Source organism: Antedon bifida, chromosome 6, assembly GCF_963402885.1.
Source record: "Antedon bifida chromosome 6, ecAntBifi1.1, whole genome shotgun sequence".
In the NCBI taxonomy this organism is placed as follows: domain Eukaryota; kingdom Metazoa; phylum Echinodermata; class Crinoidea; order Comatulida; family Antedonidae; genus Antedon; species Antedon bifida.
This window is the reverse complement of record NC_136231.1, coordinates 23,189,195-23,208,638: the sequence shown is the minus strand read 5'-3', so window position 1 is coordinate 23,208,638 and position 19,444 is coordinate 23,189,195. Positions and strand designations below refer to the sequence as shown.

The window sequence follows — 19,444 nt, the reverse complement described above, 5'->3', positions numbered from 1 at the left end:
CTCTATTTATATATAAACAGACAATAATAAAAATAATAGCATATTTGTATTATAAATTATAAAGCTAAATTAATTTTTGTTTACCTGAATTTCTTCACGTTGATAAAAGATTTCTACAAGAATCAAAAGCCTGATAAATACAGCCTAAAAAACAAATAATATTTAAGATAGTATCACAAACATTATAATACAGTAGTTAGTTACACTATTTTCAATTAAGCTGCTGTTTCTATTTTGACCAGAAACCGTAAAGTGAACATTTTACTCCTGGTCGTCATTACCTCTTTGTACTTCTCATCGTCACTGTTCCTAAAACCCATCAACAATGTTTCAATGCATTCACTGAGGTTTCCATTAACTACTTCTCCTAGGCCATCATAAGCTGTCACCTCAAGCCACTGGTCACGCCCCTCTGGGGCACTTCTTCCCTGCATGGCAGTACCCAAAGCATCTCCTAAGCCAAAGTGAAGCTCAATGTGGTTTGATTTTTTGGCAGCTGAATTCTGATGAAAGATGGAAGATATATCCATTACAATTATAGTCTTATAATGACCAAATTAAATTGTCCCATCTGCGGTATGTACAATGTAAAAATATATAACAGTACCACAGTAATTGTGATTCTTTGATAAAATTCATTTACTCACCTCAATTGTATTAGTTAATACTTCCATTACAATTTCTTTGTATGGGAAATCTGCTTCACCGACTAAAAGATTGCCAAGTGCTCTAGCAGCTTTTATTTTTACCTAAAAATGTTAAGACATAATGTTAAATGAAATAAACTATATATTTGGCCATAGTGTTAAAACATTTACTTCCCCACGTTTGTTTCACAGTAAACTGTACCCTATGGGTTATACTCCTAAATGGGGGTGTCCCAAAGGAGGGACTTTAATTGTAATAATAAAACTGATTTTTTTTAAATGTTAAAGGAATCCTAAATGATCTTACCTGTTCTGCAAAGCCCTCATTAGCAATCAACTGGGTCAGCTGTTTCACAACATAATGCTTAGTGACTGATGTACTGCCCTTATTCTTGCCCTTAAAGCTACCATTACCACCACCACTGAGTGGCAGTGCCCCTTGAGAGGCAACAACAGCAATGGCATCACAAGCTGCAGAAACTAGATCTTCATTGGTGGATTCAAGCATAGCCCCTATAACAAAACCAAACATTGTTAATTTTATACATTAATTTTTACAGGTTTTCCTCTATTTGAACACCACTATGACAGAATCAGTCTCTTAAATTAACACTAAATCTTATAAAATTTAACATAGGTTTTTACCAATGGCTTTCATTGCATCGTTATAAACATCATCTTCTGAGGAATCAAGGCTGTCTCTGTCACGTTGGATGTAGCTTTTGCCATCCTTATTCTCTTTCTCGATTAGCTTACTTATCATGTAGCCAAGAGCCAATATAGCTCCATGTTGAGTAGCATAGTTCTGAAACAAAAATAAAATAAAAACAAAAATTCACTAACAAATAAATATACACAAACCAGCCTTTAATCTATTGAGTGAGGTGTTTACAAGTAAACTTTCTGCAATAGTTATAACAAATTCCCTTACGTCATGATCAATGGAGTGTATCAAATGTTTAAGGTCTTGCTTGAGGCTTGGCCTCTCCATATAGCAAGCAACAATACCATACATCCGTGCTGCATATTCCCTCATTTTATCATCAGTAGACTCCACTAGGGCCTAGAAATATAAACAAAACAGAGAAGCATTATGAGGTTAATTACTCTTTACAAAATTCGAAAATACTGGTGCTGATCTAGTTACCCATGTACTACATCAAAATCATACCTTTAAATGCTCTGTTTTGGCAGCAAACTCAGGCCCTACTTTACTCGGTGCAATAGATGCTAGTTCCAGTAGACGCAGCATAGCTGCACCACCTCCGATAGCTGATACATACTGTCTCAGTAGGCCTAGATATGTCATGAGAGGATTGTGTCGACTACCACTATAGTTCTGTAGAAGGCCTTGAATGTATGTATAAAGAGCAGGGCCTTGTTTCTGCATTTGTTCGATGGTATTTACATTTGGCGTGACATCGGCAGAATAAGCTAAGCACATTCGTAAGTAAACCGATATCTAGAAAAGACAAATTAAATTTATAAAAAGCACATAAATAGTTTAATTTAATTAAGTACATTTTGGAAATGTTGTCATTCTGGATGCTAAAGGGTTACCCTCTGAAAGTAAAGTTGAGATTTAAAAAAATAAAGTGCTATTTATATTTAACCTAATTTCATAATATAGAATATAAATATGAATTATGATTACAAAAGCGCAAGCAATAATGTGTTACCTTCTCAAAAGAGCCAGGATGGAATGGGATTGTAAAGGTGCCAAGAGGGCCTTGTGACTTCAGCTTTGGAGCATTCATGGCTTCAGCAGCCTAGAAAAATTGTCAAAAAGAATTAAAATTACGTACACTTAAACAAATCATCCTAATAATACAGTAGGCCTACTGTTAACACTAAAAAACCCTGACAGGACAGATAATCAAACACATGCCAACTAATTATTGAATGTTTAAGGAATTTCATTTGTTTCAAAGTTAACTTTAAATTAAAAATAAAAAGTTGGAATGTGTTTTCCAATTTCTGTTCTGAAATTCACCAAATCTCCCACTTACTGTTACCTTAGACCTCAGATGCAATGCCATTTCAGGAAATGATGGCATGTAAGTTCCAGCTGGCTGATGGGATGTTATGTCAGCTTCACTGACCTTTGTGTGAGCACGGAGAATGTTTACGGCTTCACTACGTATTGTATCATTCCTAATACGAAGAAAAAGTTTTAAAAATAACAACAACAAAAATTAATTCAATTTTAGTAGATAGTAAAGGAAGGATAGATTAAAGGAAAAGAAAAGGAAGAAAAAAAGAGGAAATGGAACTAAGACAAACTAAAGGATGAGAAAAAAGAAAGCAAAAATAAATGAAAAGAAGGAAGAGGATTAAAGGGAAGACAGAGTGCAATGGAAGAGCAAAAAAATAAAAAAATTGAAAGAAATGAAGAAAAAGAAAAGGAAAGAAATGGAAAAAGATGTCAGGAAATGAATGGAAGAGTAAAGAAAGTGGAAAAGAGAAAAGAGTACTTACTCATCACCACAGGCAAGAAGAAGTACAAACTTAGATGGAACATGATTCCCTGGGAAGACTGTACCAGCATACTGCACTGCCATCAGTCGACTAGCAGGAGAAGACTGAAAAATACAATTACAATACATTGTGAACTAAAATCAACTCTTCCTACTCACAGCTGAAATTCAATCAACACTGACATTTTCGAACAATATCACCATTATTAACACTGGACAAAAATAGTTCTATCACCTCTATCATTTTCATTGTAATATCAATCATATTTGTATAATCATCATTAGGCGCTTATCGTGGTAAATCGTTTAATACCATAATTACGCTGACAGCCTATTATTCGCTACCATAATACAATCACCATTATACTGAAAACCATCAAATCATCATCATCTTACCACCATCACAATCATTATGATAACTAACTAACAATTACATTTTGAATACTGGTGTTTGTCAGGTGTTCGAGTTGTTTGATGTGAGAAGCAGTCATGTGGTCACTAGCTGAACCAATCCTAGTGAGGGAAGCAAACACCTCCTTCCTTTTACCAACATTCTAGAAAAACAAATGAAGAGAAAATTGATGAAAATATGGAACTAATAAATAAAACATTTAACAACTTACAACTCATTTATTTTCTTGAAGATCGGGCCATGCTGGTAATTATATGAGTATACTACAACATGACCTTTTCTTTGAAACACTATATTAGGGGACATTTTCAAACAAATGATGGGAAACCCATAGTGAAGGGATCTGAAGGTATCTCTTCTTCTACTATATACAAAAAAGTCAAATACAGCTACTGAACAACAGTGCAGTAAGTGTGGTTGATAACTTGTCAATGTATTATTCAAAAGTTTCTAAATTTGAAACCAACCTGTAATTCCATATTAGCACACCGTTTATCAAGTAGATTGTTGATGTATTCAAAGTTTGGTCTGTCTTTAGGTTGCAGCTTCCAACACTGTGACAACAATGCCGATCTAAATTCAGAAAAGAACAAAAGTATGAAAAACACTGAAGAATGACAAGTTCCACTTTTCACAGAAAACGTTTTACTTCATGAAAACTCAAATATCAAACTGTATATCCTCTTTGCTGCATGCTGCCATTTGACAACCAATCTAGATGAAGCCTTCGCAGGATGTTTCCTAATTGTTATTGATAAGGTTATAAACTACATATCGTTCTTCTGGGCTACAGTTACATATTTCCTAGTTTGGTCTTTAATTGGGAGTTATTTATTGCTATTTTATATACTTACAGGTCAGAAGGAATGGTGGAAGGTTTAGGAAGTCGTAGTCCTTCCTTATGATAACCACGTAACTTGTCCAATTGAATATTCTTGTAGGGTTTATTTCCTAAGAAACATACAATAATGAAAGGTTACAGTTTAGAATAAAGAGAAATAAGTTATTACTATATATATACTTTATCATTAGCCCTTTTTTTTAATAATTATTGTTGAAATCAGACAAATAATGCATAATTCTCAATACTTACCAAATGTTAAAATTTCCCACAAGATAATTCCAAATGACCAGCTATTTAAAAAAAAAGATCAAATAATTAATATATACCAATTATATCCTGTTAATATTAATATTCATGTACTGTATTTATTATTATAAATATTATCATAACATCATCAAATTCATATTATAACTATCATCAAAATCATGTCTTCAGGTCAAATCCTTCCTCTTTATTAGACGGATTCTGTCACCATTACAATAGTTATGTTAAAGTATAATATATTTCTTAACATATTTCTCTACTAATTTTATCAATATCTATAATAATACAATTTTACAAACAATTATTCTGAACAAAATTTAGCACTTACATATTACTCTTCTCTGAGAAAGAATTATACAATAACGTCTCATATGCCATCCATCTTGTATGTGGAGAACTCTGTAAATAAAGAAACAAAACTGATTACTGCTAAAACTTTCCTTATACAATATAATTATTAAAGTCTAACTTCAAACAGCAAATAAAGACATCCACTGTTCAACATCAAACATCTACTGGTAGAGGCTGTCTATTATACAGGAAAAAAATGTAATATGCACAGCCTAACTTCTACAAACTAGTTTTATATGGTAATTGTACACTGAAACTGTTTGCCAAACTCTGAGTACTGTAAGTAGTAACATTACTAGTGTTAAAGGGCCAACTGAGACAAGTTTACTTCTAAGTTGGTCCTCATGTTTATGCTTTGTATTATTTGTATGGCTTTTGATGACATAAATGTTTGTTTTGAAGTTGAAGGCCTTACACAAGTGTATACAGAAACAATACAAGCTGTAACTATTTTGATATTCAGCCAATTATGTCTAGGTTTCAAAATTAAAAGAAAAATAAATAAAACTTACATGTACAACTTTAGCACCTGCAAAGATGTCTAAATCTGAATAAGCACTCATGCCATAATCACACACCTTGGCTGTCAGGTGACTCGTCAACATTATGTTGTGTGATCCTAAACTGTGTTTTGTGCACTAATAATAATAAGTAATAGTATTATTATTAGTTTGGTCCCAAATGCATAATAACCAGGGGTGAGAATAAGCAAAACCTAAACTGATTCTGCATTCACTCCATATTACAGTAAACAAACAGAAAAATAAAACAATATAATACCAATTATTTTAAGATAAATATTGTTTTGTTACAGTTAAAACAAAATAATAAAACAAAAATGCATTACATTTTGAACACCTCGATAGATCTAAATCCAACTGTTTAAATTTTGTTGAAAATTGTATTTTTTATGTGAAGATTTCTTTGAAAAAGAATTTCTGGATATGGGGATTTTCTAAAATGTCATATAGAATGAAATTCCACCAACAGTAGTGTCCTAAAAAGTTAACATTTTTAAACAGGACTGTAATGGTGTACTTTTTATTGAAATGTAATATAGTTTTTCTGTAGCAAAGCCAATGACACTCAAGAACATGTTACTCAAAGAGCTAGTGAGCTGAAACAAATAGAGTAAATGATGAATAAATAAACCAATACAAAGCTAAACACCAATTTCTGGTGAGAAGTGAACAATTAAAAATCTACAAACCCCCATGATGGCCAAATGAGCCAGGCCTTTGGAAATATCAGAAGCAATGTGCAGAGCATGAGGCATCAAGGGTGATAGCATGTCAAAATCTGGGTCGTCATGTATAAGGAGCTGATGTATCTCTTGTAAAGATGTCAGCCATTCGTTCAGTCGTCCTAGCTCACAATATTCAAACACAAGCGTCATCTGATCTGTAAAGGAATACAATAAACAAAATGTAAAATTTAATCAAGCCATAAGAAAGAAAAAACACAAGCAAGTGAAATATACGGTACTTTGCATGAAGGACATTCTGAAGATAATTAAAATTATACTACTTTGTGAAGTATTCTTTTCTTCATATTCATGTATGTATATTTTAATTCACTATGATTTAATGTGTCAATAACTTTAATTGCATATACCATTCATATCTTTAATTAAAAAATTATACACATAACGATCACATTTTTATAAACATACAACATTGAGTACATCTGAATCATGAAGTTTTAAGCTATCACAGTGGAGGGATTCCTATTTTACATGTAATTACATTTTTTCATCAAGCTGTGGGCACACAGTCAACTTCAACGAGAAGAAAATGAAAAAGTATTTACCTTGAGTAATAGCACCAATTAAATTGACAATATTCTGATGGTGGCTAACTTGACTCACTATCTCCAGTTCAGCTTTCAACTTCCTTTGGTCAACCTCTGAGGAGATATCTAATTCACCAAAAAAAAAATTTAAAAAATCAGTAAATATAGTGATATACAGACATTTTTTATGTCTATACACAACATTAAAAATTATAATTATACACAATACAATGTGGTTTTTCATAATCATGTTCGTTAAACCTTGAAACTATTAAAATTACCTTTAGGTACTACGGTTTAGCATACATACCTCTAAGTTTCTTAACAAAGACTGGTTTAACAGTGCCTCTTGTGTCCAGCGTTCCATAACATAATTCCGTATATGATCCATACTCTTTTACATTTTCCACTGCAAGTTTCCCACTGGGAATTTCCCATACGTCGACTTCAATGGTCACCTGTTGTACTTCAACTGTCTCAACATTAGCTTCAATATCATAGGAGATATCAACCTAGATTGAACATTTTTTTTTGGTTATATGTAGGATAATGTTATATTGTACCTATGCTTTTTTTATGGCAATGTATGCACGATAATTAGTGACAAATGCTAAGTCTTATTTATTTTCAATCTAAACGACAGTTTCAAAGTTTAATATTGATAATATAATTTTAATATTTTAAACATTCATATTTTGTAATGTGTATGGTAGGCTAATTGTTAATTACCTAATGGATGTAAAACATATAGATAATGATTTAAGTCTTTAATATAATTTGGCAAGTGACAAATTATCTTGGTTGGAACCTGTACTTATCTATAGGTTGCATATACAGCCTAGACGACTAGTATCATATAAATACATACCATTTTTCCAGATTTCTGCCGTGTCGGGTCATATGATGAGGAGCTGTTTTGTGTACGGCCAGTCATATACATTACACTGACAACAAAAATGATTAAGATGACCAGTACAAGAGCCAACATGACAAACAGCATGGCGTTGCTGGATGTTGTGCTTGTGTCCGAAGTATCATCTGACGCAGCGAAATTGCCATCAGATGCAACTGTTGGAAAAATTAAAACATTTTTTTAAACCACACTGAAAACAGAATTCAGATATTATAAATGTTGTGCCGAGTGGTGATGTTTGGCGACACCTATTCTACAATTTAAAAACCTCCGCTTTGCCTAATTTTCACTTTTTCACTCAGAAACCAAAATAATTTGTGGATTGTTTGCAGTCATTACTTTTTGTAGCTGCAATATTTTTTAAAATTATCTTTTATTTGCTTGAAAGTAGTATTCAAATATATGGTCTATTGATTAAAAAATTGGATAATATAATGTTTTTTAAAGTTTCAATTGTATTCATACCTGCAGTTTTGAATGGTACTTGTTTACTAAAGTGTTTTTTCATCTTTATATCATATGTAACAAGTCGCGTGATATACACTGTGTTTGATTTTAAGTTATTAAAGCTATATTCAGTTTCATTAGCAGGCAAAATCGGCGAGCTTATCCAATCACCATCAGCCTGTCTCCTACGACGTGAATCCACTTCACGAATGTCAACTTGAAAAGAAGTAGCGTTTGCTTCAGATGACCATGTCATAGTGGCGGTATCACTACTAGCTTCCCCGCTTACAGTAAAATTGCTTGGTTGAGCTGTAATTTACAAATAATATAGACATAATACTAACTACTATTCAGTATTTCATTCATTATTCTTTAAAAATGGCAAACAAAAAAACAAATACAAGAATCTACACTATCAAGCTAATTTTACAAAATAAGTGTGATGTGATACCCAAATATGGTAGTGATATGACATCACCATGTCCATTATGAGCACATCACAAAAACTTTGATAGTGTAGACAGAGCTTTGAAAAAGCAATAAAATGCAGCATGAAGCTCTCAAACTTGCTTATCCACCTTAGACAACCAGAACAAACATTTAGATAAATGCAATATAACCTGTACATATATATAGTTATAATTCAAATAATGAAATCTAATAGTATAATTTTTAGAGAAAAGCTGTGTGTTTTTGCCAACATTATTTACTAAAGTAAATAACAAAATTAAATATATTTAACAGTGAATATGATTAGATTCGCAGGTGAACTTGGATGTTATAATAAATAAAGATTATATAATACAAAGAACTTTCTGTATAAAGCCATCATAATAAGAAAACCAACCATCAGATGAAGTCTGTGTTGATCCAGAACCAGTTGGTGTAGCAGTAGCCTTCTGAGTAAGGGTATTGGCATTTCCTCTTGTGTTGGTTTGCAGTTCTACTGATAGGGTAGTTACTGATGATGGAGTAGTTGTCTGTTGAGGAACTTCTGTTGTACCTTCTGATAAAGCACATTTGGATAATAATAACAAAATATTTGACATAATAGACATGTTATTCAAAAAGCACCACAAATGATTTAATATAAATATAAAATAGATATGGAGTATTTAAACCATGTAATTCTAATGAAATTCCAAAGATGGTACTTCAACTATTTCATAATTAGTTTTTTTAACGATTAATTGTTTATATTATTATTTTATTATTACTACTTTGATATCATTAACAACTATTGGTCAATTTCATGGACACTTTTGCATACTATAATGGAAAAAAACATAATTATAAGCTCATCAGATTCTTGAAAATGATCGGAACGTCAAATGTGTTGTCTCTTTATTTGTTCCTGGATCAACATTATTTCATTCCTGTAGTAAAATCTACTTTTCATACTTTTCACGAGTTTCTAATATTACAAATACACAAAGGTAAAACAAACATGTACCAACATTGGGTGCTTAGTTGCTGTTTGAGGTCTATATGAACAATGGATTTGTATTACAAACCACAAACACAGGACACTTGTGCTGTTGTGTGTGCCTTTAATAGCATTTTAAACATAAATGTTTGTTTTCTCAAAGAATTGTATCTAAATGTGGTGTTTGTGACAGTGCTATCAAGATAGTGAATGTCAAAAAGTGCAAAGGGGTACTGTACATGAAAACACATAACTTACATCGACATATATCCCTACAAATTAATTAATGTCATATCTCAGAGATGAGCATGTGCACTGTTATGTGGCTGCTAAAGAATTCTTGTACAGTGTACAGTATATTGCTACGTAGTTGACAACAGCAGTGTTAATAGGCTACTACACTAATTAAAAGTGTTAATGTACATAGCAACGTCTGTACATGTAAGTCTAAAATGAGCATTCATATGCATTATGTATGAGGGCGCTATCTACATGAATGCTACTTACTTCTAGTTGCACAATTAACTCCCTCAAACTCGGGAGTGCAGACACAAAACGTGAAAGTGCCACCATTGAAACATTGGCCTCCATTTAGACAAGGCACGAATGAACAAAGATCATTCTCTGGAAAAACATGCAATATTAGTATTTTTGTTATTACTACTACATTTTCAGTTCAGTGGAAAAACAAGATACAGTACATGGTTATTTAGTCAAAAATTTAAATTTAGAACAATAATTATATTAGTATTAGTAATGCAGACAGTTGTATAAACACAGTGCTAAATTTGGAACAAGATGTTAAAAACATAGCACCTCATCAAAAGAAGTTAGAACCTTTATAAATAACACAAAAAAACAGGTGAGATGCGATCCTGCAAATTCTCAAAAAGTGTAGCATCATGCAGTTAAACCACAGTATTTTCACAGATTTGTAACAAACACAAATAAAACAGTGTAATTTAGCTGCTACGGAATGTTGATAAAAAGAGGACTAAATAAACACTGTTGAAAATGTCTTGAGACAGTAAAGTGAGGACAAGATAAAACGGTACTATAACAAACGGATAAAGCAAAACAATACATTATATAGCAACTAAATATCAATTTAAACACAACACATTAATACTCCAATACGCACCCATTGAGCAATCTTGTCCACTAAATGGCACAGGACAATTACAAGAGTACTCATTCCCAGTCTCTATACATTCACCTCCGTTCATACAGGGATTGCTAAAGCAAGCAGCAACTGCAACAAAAAGATAAAAGTACAACTACAGTAAACCACTTATACTTCATGGCTTTAATAAAAATAATATTTTCACAATAATTGTATTGTTATAATAATAAAAATTATAAAATAATGCAACCTTTAAAATAAAACTTAAAGAATATTTTAATAATGAACAGCTTGGAATATCAGTTTAATTAAGTTATTTTTTAATATTGTTTTTTGATGTTATCTTATGTCTTATATGTATTTTCTTGTTTTTCCATTTTTACTGCGTCCAACTTAATGATATATTATACTAGGCCCAACCACTCACTTAGTTTATACGGATTGGACCCCATTGGAAATAAGTTTACTTTTTATTTGTCGACTTAATGGGTTATCCTGGTATTCTTTTTGTACATTGTATATTTTAACTTTTGTGTATGAATATCGAATAAAATCAATCAATCAATGTTCTTTTTGACAATGACATCATTTTATTTGATTTTTTTTTTATCAGATAGTAAGATCTAGTATGAAAACTTTTCCAATGTCTTTTTTGTATTACTGTTTCCTCTTAAATGCTAAATATTTCATTTCCCACAATAAATATATTTAGGATTTATCCTTATGTAGTATTCACTTAATAAGAGAATTTTTAAATGTGTTTCCTTAGTGTGAATTGTTGGAGACATGGTTAAAATCCTAAATTGAGCTTAGTGATTTAGAGGTATGAATGCCAGGCTACTGATCTGGAGGAAGAAAAATGACTTGTTCACACATCTCCACAAAAGTACAATTTATGTCAGAGAAGACAAAACATCTAATCAATAAACTTTACCCCCTGACGCAAAGCTCCTTTACAGTAATAAACAACATTACTTATTTATCAAAGTTGCAGTTGCATAAAATGAATCATCTTACTCTGAGCACAGAGAGATCCTTTAAATCCATCAGTACATTCACATCGGAACTGATCTCCTTCTTCTGTACATGTTGCATCATTCAAACAGGGACTACTAGCACATGGCATGGCCACTATACAGAAAATGATTTACAGATTATAACACACTTGATTGTATTCTTGCAATTTGATTGGTTAATTATGCATCACATGTCATTTGAAATTAGCCCTATCTCATGGAAAAGTGATATCTAATGGTAATAATGAACGGCTCTAATGTACGTTCAGCTTTCTGTAAACATTTTGAGAACATTTGCCATACAACATTGTTGACTGATCGCATCCGGAAATCATCTTGCTGGGACCAATCAGAGGAACAAGGCAATACAAGTTTTAAAAGTATGATCAACCCCTATTCCTGGGGAAACTCTTTTTAAAAGGGACACTGTGTTGTATCCAAAGCTGTCTTTCTAAATAATAGTTTCAACTATATGGTGAATATGTAGTAATAATCATACTCACTAATTTCACATTGGACACCTGAGTAACCAGCTGGGCATGTACACAGTGCAAAAAATTGCATGTCAACACAAACACCACCATTTAAACATATAGATTCATTACATGCATTAACCGCTGTCAAAGAAAAAACAATGTGTAAGATATATTGTTCTAAAACTTTCTTAAAAATTGTTGAATATGCCATTTTAATGTCACATAATAGTTATTTACTTTGACCAAAAATTGGATCCAAACAAAAAATCAACCCCTGGATCCGACACTTAGACGTAAACTTACGTATTGCACATGTAGGTCCCATCCAACCGAGAGAGCATGTGCAAATGAACAGCGAGGGTTCATATGTACACACTGCACCATTCTGACAAGGATCACTATCACATGGCGTCATAACTGTAACAACTGAAAAATATTGGAAATTTGGTTTATTCTATAAAATGCATTTGTTAGTGCACAGAATTAACAAACATCAACTTTTGCAATTTGTTTGACTGGAGTTTTTTGGTATTGAATTTGTTTTTCTAAAATAACTTTCGGGATTTTTGCTGTTAGAAACTGGAAAGTGTAATTCTTCTATGATTATTATTCTTGTATATTCTTCTACCTGACTGACTCTAACTGGGTAAAGCGGAGGAAAGCCTATGACTCGGTCCATTGTTTTTCTCTTTCAATACATACATATGAATGGTTTGTTAGTGTATACATACTTCTTTCACATAAGGCTCCAGTATACCCCTCAGCACAAATGCAGTTAAACTGTCCATCGTTGGACTGACAATTAGCCTCATTTAAGCAAGGGTTGCTCTGACACGGATCAAATGATGTTGTTGCTCTTATTGGTGCTGGTGAAGGACGTAAGGATGGAGTTATCATTTCTGTTACAACATCTGAATTACCAGATGTTGTCAATAATGGAGGTGGGATAGATGGCGGAGGAGGCGGAGGAGTTCTTGGAGTCTCAGATTGTGGTAGATCCTACCAAAAATAAAAAACATTGTCAATTGTCAATGATGTAAGTTCCTGTTAGATTATAGATAGATGCAACATAAATGTACTTTTGTCAGTGACATTGTTAATCATTGGTGGATGAGGTATAGTGTATCCTGTAAAACAAACTAATGTGACATAGCATTTTGAGACAATTCTAAAATTAGTTTTGAAAACAAAAATCTTACAGTTGGATTAACATTAGTAACATCCTCAAATTCTGTAACAACTTCATCAGTTCCATTAGTCTCCATTCCAGATGTTGTTATTGGTGGAGGAGGAATAGAAGGCGGTGGAGGTGGCGGTGTTCTAGTAAAACTAGGCATAGTCTGAAAAATTGTAATGGAAATGTTATTGAGAGTACTAGGCTGGTTGCTAAGGTGGTGGTGGAGTCTCAGAAGTTGGGGTTTCCTGAAAAGCAATGATAACAAGTTGGATAAATCAATAATTTGAATTTTGAATCTGTTTAAATAACCATACTCACAGTAGGCATAACCTCCGTTTCATTCTGATCCACTCTGGGTGTAGTAAATGGTGGTGGAGCAGGGATAGATGGTGGCGGAGGTGGAGGAGTTCTTATGGTCTCTGAAGTTGGAATTTCCTGAAAAACAGTAATAAACAGTTTGACAGATCAATCATTTTACTGAAAACCTGTGAACACAAAATATATGCATAAAATAAACTATACTCACAGTAGGCATAGATTCAGTTACATCTTCATATTCTGTTACTACTTCCTCAGTTTCATTCTGATCCACTCTGGGTGTAGTAAATGGTGGAGGAGGAGGAATAGATGGCGGCGGAGGTGGAGGAGTTCTAACAGTATCTAAAGTTGGAATCTCCTGAAAAACAATGATAAATAGTTGGATAAATAAACAATTATACAAAGTGCTACATTAATTGTGAATATCTAGATGTATACAGGTGTAAATAAACAATACTCACAGTAGGCATAAACTCAGTTACATCTTCATATTCTGTTACTACTTCCTCAGTCTCATTCTGATCCACTATGGGTGTAGTAAAAGGTGGTGGAGGAGGAATAGATGGCGGCGGAGGTGGAGGAGTTCTAACAGTATCTAAAGTTGGAATCTCCTGAAAAACAATAATAAATAGTTGGATAAATAAACAATTATACAAAGTGCTACATTAATTGTGAATATCTAGATGTATACAGGTGTAAATAAACAATACTCACAGTAGGCATAAACTCAGTTACATCTTCATATTCTGTTACTACTTCCTCAGTCTCATTCTGATCCACTATGGGTGTAGTAAAAGGTGGTGGAGGAGGAATAGATGGCGGCGGAGGTGGAGGAGTTCTAACAGTATCTAAAGTTGGAATCTCCTGAAAAACAATGATAAATAGTTGGATAAATAAACAATTATACAAAGTGCTACATTAATTGTGAATATCTAGATGTATACAGGTGTAAATAAACAATACTCACAGTAGGCATAAACTCAGTTACATCTTCATATTCTGTTACTACTTCCTCAGTCTCATTCTGATCCACTCTGGGTGTAGTAAATGGTGGAGGAGGAGGAATAGATGGTGGCGGAGGTGGAGGAGTTCTTATGGTCTCTGAAGTTGGAATCTCCTGAAAAAACAGTGATAAAAAGTTGGATAAATAAAATAAATAATTTTACAGAGATCCTGTGAATAGGTATATGTATAAATAACCCATACTCACAGTTGGCATAAACTCAGTTACATCTTCATATTCTGTTACTACTTCCTCAGTTTCATTCTGATCCACTATGGGTGTAGTAAATGGTGGTGGAGGAGGGATAGATGGTGGCGGAGGTGGAGGAGTTCTTATGGTCTCTGAAGTTGGAATTTCCTGAAAAACAGTGATAAAAAGTTGGATAAACAAATAATTTTACAGAGATTTTACTGCGAATAGGTATATGTATAAATAAATCTTACTCACAGTAGGCATAAATGCAGTTACATCTTCATATTCTGTTACTACTTCCTCAGTTTCATTCTGATCCACTATGGGTGTAGTAAATGGTGGTGGAGGAGGGATAGATGGTGGCGGAGGTGGAGGAGTTCTTATGGTCTCTGAAGTTGGAATTTCCTGAAAAACAGTGATAACAAGTTGGATAAATAAACAATTTTACAAAGAGCTATTTGTGGATAGCTAGATGTATACAGGTGTAAATAAACAATACTCACAGTAGGCATAAACTCAGTTACATCTTCATATTCTGTTACTACTTCCTCAGTTTCATTCTGATCCACTCTGGGTGTAGTAAATGGTGGTGGAGGAGGAATAGATGGCGGCGGAGGTGGAGGAGTTCTTATGGTCTCTGAAGTTGGAATTTCCTAAAAAACAGTGATAAAAAGTTGTAAAAATCAATAATTTTACAGAGAGCTCATTGTGAATATCTAGATGTATACAGGTGTAAATAAACAATACTCACAGTTGGCATAAACTCAGTTACATCTTCGTATTCTGTTACTACTTCCTCAGTTTCATTCTGATCCACTCTGGGTGTAGTAAATGGTGGAGGAGGAGGAATAGATGGTGGTGGAGGTGGAGGAGTTCTTAGAGTATAAGGTTTAGGTGTATCCTATTTTTAAAATAATTTATAATCCAACATTACATTTTATTATTTTTTACAGTAGTCCCAATTTCATCGAGAAAACCTGTTGCAATACATAAACATAAAATTGTCTTGTTTTGCTGATGTAATAAACAATAAATTGTAATTTCTCTGTTACTTATTATTACTTACAGTGACAAGTGACTGTGTTGTGACTTCTTCTATTTCAGTTACACCTTCAGTCTATAAATACAGTCATTTATTTAGAACATTTTATAAATAGCTATTATTCATCGCAGAATTATCTTTGGGATTTTTAACTCTTATATTTTTTATTGCAAATGTATGATTTTGGAATATAGTTGAACTTTCATTAAATATAACATTGCATGTAAAAAATATTTCTGAATTACAGTAGAATGCATAAGGGGTCTCTTAAATAGATGTGCTACCTGAATAGGTGCAATTTAGATAAAAGGTTCTACTTTATACTAAAAACTTTCAAACAGTTAAATTCAAATTTAAGCTACAGTTTTTACTGAAATATGTGTTGATGTTGATTTTTATTCTTCAGTTTCAGCAAAAACGTGCTTTAGAGAGAAGATTGTGCAATTGTGACATGCAATTATTGTGAATTATAACAAGAATGGAACTTAAAAAATAAAAATTGAAAAGCACATCAAACAAGAAAATTCAATGAAATGATTCAAAATCATAATCAGCAAAAATGAGAAAATGCAATGTAAAATTTAAAAGGTTCTGATAATAGTGAATAGGATTTTTGACCATTAAGAGTTTGTTGAATAATAAGACTATACACGAATGAAATAGTTCACTTCACTGCATTGAAATACTACTATTCATAGAAAATATCATGCAATATGCATTGAAGTGACTGTCGATGCCAATGGCATAGACAACCGTGTGCAATTTATCATTTTTTATCGGCACAGTTGAGTGACCCTCCTTTCTATTTATCAGCAAAGTCAACCATGTTCCTACATCGATTGTGCTCATAATAGACAACAGAAATAAGAAGCATGGTCGACGATACCAATTGAAAGCAATGGATTAGACACACACTTTTCCTTCACATGCACAGTCAGCAATGCCTATAGAAAACTTTGAATTACACTTATGGTTAACCATGCCAATAGCCTCATTTTGTCCATGCACATAGTGTATCTAAAATGAGGTGCAAGAAGTAGAGAATATCTATCATGCTGACCTAACAGCAAAAAAAACATGCACTTTCTGGGTGGGACTAGCTGCCTTTAACCATGTTATATTCCAAATTTATAATATCAGACTATTATAATTTAATAAGTAAAACTTACAACAACAGAAAATAGTATTTCTGTATATTGTTATATTATCATGCAGTTAGCTTGTTCTTTGCAAATTAATATATGAATTTTTTTTTATAGCCCATTTCTTTAACCCATGTTCCAATTTATAATATCAGAGCAAAATTTTATATTCCAATTGTAATATGCAATTTAGTAAATGATCTTAAACTTTTAATTTCTCGAAATGATTTGAATTATTAGAAAATATATATTTCTGTATACTTTTATCACCATGTTGTATGTTAGTTTTGCAAATATGAATTTAAATTTTCAAAACAAATTTCCATAACTCAAAGGTTAATACCATAGTACCATACAATATGAATAACGATTCCTCCTGCATTTAAAGAATATATACATAGAAAAAGGTTAGATTAGATTTTATACCAGAATTTTATATTATAAAAAGAAATAAAACCTTATGACATGGTATTACAATTGCATAATTCGTTTGAATCAATTTCTATACTCAAATCCAAATTGTACACTACTGTATTCAATGACAACAAACACATACAGTATTTATGCTATTGCAAATATTCACTTATAATGCTAAAATAATTTTAAAATACCATGTTATGAGGTTTTACGAAAATTACCATTAATGCAGTGTGAGAAGCCATGGAAAAGGTTGCTATATTACTCATGCCAGTGATCGGAGTAAGCGTTGGTTCATCAAACTTTGTTCTAGAGCTACTTGTGCTAGACATGCCATTTGTGTGTGTCACCATGGACACATCATGCATTGTGTCCGTGACATCAATTGATTCCAATCCTTCAGAGTTTTCTGATTCTAAATTACTATCTGACACATCAGAACCTCCTTCAGATTCAGACTCAAATTCACTATCAGAACCTCCTTTAGTTTCAGACTCAAATTCACTATCAGAACCTCCTTCAGACCCAGACACATCAGACTCAAATTCACTATCAGAACCTCCTTCAGATTCTGACACATCAGACTCAAATTCACTATCAGAAACTCCTTCAGATTCAGACAATTCAGATTCAAATTCACTATCAGAACCTCCTTCAGATTCTGACACATCGGACTTAAATTCACTATCAGAACCTCTGTCAGATTCAGACACATCAGACTCAAATTCACTATCAGAACCTCCTTCAGATCCAGACACATCAGATTCAAATTCACTATCAGAACCTCCATCAGATCCAGACACATAAGATTCAAATTCACTATCAGAATCTCCTTTAGATTCTGACACATCAGACTCAAATTCACTATCAGAACCTCCTTCCGATTCAGACAATTCAGATTCAAATTCACTATCAGAACCTCCTTCAGATTCTGACACATCAGACTCAAATTCACTATTAGAACCTCCGTCAGATCCAGACACATCAGACTCAAATTCACTATCAGAACCTCCTTCCGATTCAGACAATTCAGATTCAAATTCACTATCAGAACCTCCTTCAGATTCTGACACATCAGACTCAAATTCACTATCAGAACCTCCGTCAGATCCAGACACATCAGACTCAAATTTACTATCAGAACCTCCTTCAGATTCTGACACATCAGACTCAAATTCACTATCAGAACCTCCATCAGATCCAGACACATCAGACTCAAATTCACTATCTGAACCTCCTTCAGATTCTGACACATCAGACTTAAATTCACTATCAGAACCTCCTTCAGATTCTGACAAATCAGACATAAATTCACTATCAGAACCTCCTTCAGATTCTGACACATCAGACTCAAATTCACTACCAGAACCTCCTTCAGATTCTGACTCAAATTCACTATCCTCACTATCCATATCAGATTCAAATTCACTTTCAGAACCTCCTTCAGATTCAGACACATCAGATTCAAATTCACTTTCAGAACCTCCTTCAGATTCAGACACATCAGACTCAAATTCACTAACAGAATCTCTTTTAGATTCTGACTCAAATTCACTATCAGAACCTCCTTCTGATTCTGACATATCAGATTCAAATTCACTATCAGAACCTCCTTCAGATTCAGAAACATCAGATTCAAATTTACTATCAGAACCTCCTTCAGATACAGACACATCAGACTCAAATTCACTAACAGAACCTCTTTTAGATTCTGACTCAAATTCACTATCAGAACCTCCTTCTGATTCTGACATATCAGACTCAAATTCACTATCAGAACCTCCTTCAGATTCAGACACAAATTCACTATCAGAACCTCCTTCAGATTCTGACACAAATTCACTATCAGAAGCTCCTTCAGATTCTGACACATCAGATTCAAATTCACTATCAGAACCTCCTTCAGATGCAGATACATCAGATTCAAATTCACTATCAGAAATTCCATCAGATTCTGAGACATCAG

At 33.1% G+C, this 19,444-nt stretch overlaps 1 protein-coding gene across 1 annotated transcript in view; it reads right to left on the bottom strand.

Annotated features, from left to right (window-relative positions):
- LOC144845734 (uncharacterized) overlaps nucleotides 1-19,444 on the bottom strand; it is a 39,142-nt gene that overhangs the window by 2,180 nt on the left and 17,518 nt on the right. Inside the window, exons 16-53 of the mRNA XM_078703163.1 lie at nucleotides 15,944-15,994; nucleotides 15,629-15,778; nucleotides 15,381-15,530; nucleotides 15,133-15,282; nucleotides 14,893-15,042; nucleotides 14,650-14,799; nucleotides 14,397-14,546; nucleotides 14,144-14,293; nucleotides 13,891-14,040; nucleotides 13,387-13,527; nucleotides 12,919-13,186; nucleotides 12,491-12,613; nucleotides 12,215-12,328; nucleotides 11,713-11,826; nucleotides 10,714-10,824; nucleotides 10,080-10,196; nucleotides 8,994-9,152; nucleotides 8,165-8,455; nucleotides 7,655-7,854; nucleotides 7,097-7,298; nucleotides 6,805-6,912; nucleotides 6,206-6,396; nucleotides 5,508-5,633; nucleotides 4,973-5,043; nucleotides 4,630-4,670; nucleotides 4,391-4,487; nucleotides 4,004-4,109; nucleotides 3,559-3,678; nucleotides 3,126-3,229; nucleotides 2,663-2,801; nucleotides 2,327-2,416; nucleotides 1,819-2,109; nucleotides 1,579-1,710; nucleotides 1,293-1,452; nucleotides 955-1,160; nucleotides 648-749; nucleotides 282-503; nucleotides 85-144 (exon numbers count right to left, since the gene is read on the bottom strand). Of these exons, the coding sequence (XP_078559289.1) occupies nucleotides 85-144; nucleotides 282-503; nucleotides 648-749; nucleotides 955-1,160; nucleotides 1,293-1,452; nucleotides 1,579-1,710; nucleotides 1,819-2,109; nucleotides 2,327-2,416; nucleotides 2,663-2,801; nucleotides 3,126-3,229; nucleotides 3,559-3,678; nucleotides 4,004-4,109; nucleotides 4,391-4,487; nucleotides 4,630-4,670; nucleotides 4,973-5,043; nucleotides 5,508-5,633; nucleotides 6,206-6,396; nucleotides 6,805-6,912; nucleotides 7,097-7,298; nucleotides 7,655-7,854; nucleotides 8,165-8,455; nucleotides 8,994-9,152; nucleotides 10,080-10,196; nucleotides 10,714-10,824; nucleotides 11,713-11,826; nucleotides 12,215-12,328; nucleotides 12,491-12,613; nucleotides 12,919-13,186; nucleotides 13,387-13,527; nucleotides 13,891-14,040; nucleotides 14,144-14,293; nucleotides 14,397-14,546; nucleotides 14,650-14,799; nucleotides 14,893-15,042; nucleotides 15,133-15,282; nucleotides 15,381-15,530; nucleotides 15,629-15,778; nucleotides 15,944-15,994 (5,457 nt within the window). The remainder of the gene's footprint in view (nucleotides 1-84; nucleotides 145-281; nucleotides 504-647; nucleotides 750-954; nucleotides 1,161-1,292; nucleotides 1,453-1,578; nucleotides 1,711-1,818; nucleotides 2,110-2,326; nucleotides 2,417-2,662; nucleotides 2,802-3,125; nucleotides 3,230-3,558; nucleotides 3,679-4,003; nucleotides 4,110-4,390; nucleotides 4,488-4,629; nucleotides 4,671-4,972; nucleotides 5,044-5,507; nucleotides 5,634-6,205; nucleotides 6,397-6,804; nucleotides 6,913-7,096; nucleotides 7,299-7,654; nucleotides 7,855-8,164; nucleotides 8,456-8,993; nucleotides 9,153-10,079; nucleotides 10,197-10,713; nucleotides 10,825-11,712; nucleotides 11,827-12,214; nucleotides 12,329-12,490; nucleotides 12,614-12,918; nucleotides 13,187-13,386; nucleotides 13,528-13,890; nucleotides 14,041-14,143; nucleotides 14,294-14,396; nucleotides 14,547-14,649; nucleotides 14,800-14,892; nucleotides 15,043-15,132; nucleotides 15,283-15,380; nucleotides 15,531-15,628; nucleotides 15,779-15,943; nucleotides 15,995-19,444) is intronic.